This window comes from Monoraphidium neglectum (genome assembly GCF_000611645.1).
Source record: "Monoraphidium neglectum strain SAG 48.87 unplaced genomic scaffold scaffold01182, whole genome shotgun sequence".
Taxonomy (NCBI): domain Eukaryota; kingdom Viridiplantae; phylum Chlorophyta; class Chlorophyceae; order Sphaeropleales; family Selenastraceae; genus Monoraphidium; species Monoraphidium neglectum.
The window spans coordinates 1-2,067 of NW_014012446.1; the positions used below are offsets into that span (position 1 = coordinate 1).

The window sequence follows — 2,067 nt, forward strand, 5'->3', positions numbered from 1 at the left end:
CCTCCAAGAAGATGGGCATCGAGGAGGCCTTCACCAAGCTGGCCGGCCTCTGCGCCAACGAGGTCGTGCACAGCGGCATCCCCTGCTGCGGCATGGCCGGAGACAGGTGCGCGCGGGCGGTGGACGCGCGCCCCGGCCGTCCAGGGGGGGTCGTCCACGCGGCGCCGCGAGGGCGTCTGATTGAGCGGAGCGAGCAGCGCAGCCGGGGGGGCGGCCCGCGCTCCACGCTGGACCGGGACGCGTGGAGGCCGGCCCTGCCCCCTGAGGGCCGCGAGGCGCCTTGGGGGTCGCACGCATGATGGAACCGCCCTCCTCTGCAGTAGCCGCACAGCAGCCAGTGGGGACGCCATTCTGCGTGTCCGCGGCACTGCTCATTGCTCAAGGAATCGCCTCTGGAGGCGGCTCCTTTGGTCCTTCCACCAGCCGTATCACGGCCCCTTCATCCTGCATCCTTCACGCACCCACCCATCCACCCACCCATCCACACGTGCGCACCGCCCAGGGGCATGCGGTATGAGGAGCTGACCGCGGCCAGCCTGCAGCACCTCAACCTGCCGGCCGGCTGCAAGGACGGCTACTCCACCAGCCGGACCTGCGAGATGTCGCTCAGCAACCACAGCGGCATCAACTTCAGGGGGCTGGTATACCTAATCGACGAGGCGGCGCGCCCCAAGCAGCAGCAGCAGCACAAGGCAGCGTGAGCTGAGGCGGCCCGGACCGTCGCGGCGATCCACGGCAGCTGCAGGTCGCCGCGCGTTGCTTGTGCGGCGACGCGGCCCGAGGCTTACACATTGACCGATCGGGCGTCACCGCGTTTGGTTTGTTGGCCGCCAGGCGCGCCGCGGCGCGCCGCGCCCTCGCGCCGGCGGCTGGGATTGCCGCCGCCGGCTCGATTTGGGTGTGGCGCGCGGTGGCGCGCGGCGCGCCGATTTGTTGGGCGCCGCCGTGAGGGCTTGCGCGTGTCGCTGCCGGCCCCACTGGTTTGTTGTTCCTTTTTCTGCTTGAGTCGCGACGGGCCCTTGGGGGACGGCCGGCCCTGACTCTAGGTTGGTGACTCGCAAGGGCAGCGTCCCGCAAGCTACTCATGGCTCGCAGACGGCTGCATGGGCGGCAACGCCCGGCGCCCTCGCAGCCTGCAGCTTGTTGGAAGGGCGGGGCCTTGCCGATAACGTAAGGTGGCGCCACGCCCCGCGGTTTGAGGCATGAGGCACGGCTGCATCAGGATAAGGAAGGGGGTTTGCTGAGCTTATGGCTTGAGATGACATCCGCTCATGCTGGCATGGCATGGCTGCTTTTTTGAATGCCCCGCACGCGCCTTGCGTTACCCGCGCGGCGGGCCCCCGTTCCCTTGCATTAAAATCTCCTGCGCCGGCGCGGCGGGCAGCTGCTGGCCACCTGGGGGCTGCCGCCGCTTGCACGGTTCGCCTGTCGGCTGGGGCCACTCAACTGCGCCCCATCGGCTGCAAATCAAGGGTTGCACTCTCGCCGGGCCACTTGTTTGTGGGGCATCTCGCTTGTTTTGTGTGCTGTGTGTTGTGCAGTCATGCTGTTCTGTGTTGTAATGCCGTATGCTGCAAGCTTCATGATCAGACCCGTTCAGTCACAACAGTTGGCTCTCTGCTGCTGGCTGCAGTGTTCCATGCATGTGGCGGTCACCTGGTGCCAGTCACCCGCGCTGGTGGCACTGTAGTTCGTTGACCTTGTGCCTGGCGCGCTGCCTGTGCTGATTGCCGGATGTCGCAGACATCTTTCGAGGGATCTTCATCTTGAATATCGACACGGTCAGCCGAACGATCGCAAACGGTCGGTGATCTAATCGCAATGATCTGGTCGCAAGCAGCCAAGCAATAAAACAGTCGGCTACCCAGTAGCCGCTTCCTTATGGCAAAACCATCAGGCCGGCGCAACAAGGGCAATGGACCGAGCGCCACAGGTGGGTGCAATTTGAAGCGCATCGCCAAGCATGCCATCAGGCATCCCTACCCCTGCAGCAGGGACGCACCGAGCCGCATGCCTCAGCCGCACCCCTCCTGCCCCCACCCCCGCCACTCTGGCGCATTCACCCAC

General features: G+C 66.1%; 1 protein-coding gene across 1 annotated transcript in view; it reads left to right on the forward strand.

The window, feature by feature from the left end:
* Window positions 1-11: 11 nt before the first annotated feature.
* The window catches only part of MNEG_6941 (mannosyl-oligosaccharide glucosidase), a gene marked incomplete at both ends in the record, with an annotated part of 9,260 nt that continues 7,204 nt past the window's right edge, over window positions 12-2,067 (forward strand). Inside the window, 2 exons of the mRNA XM_014044584.1 lie at window positions 12-106; window positions 503-697. Of these exons, the coding sequence (XP_013900038.1) occupies window positions 12-106; window positions 503-697 (290 nt within the window). The remainder of the gene's footprint in view (window positions 107-502; window positions 698-2,067) is intronic.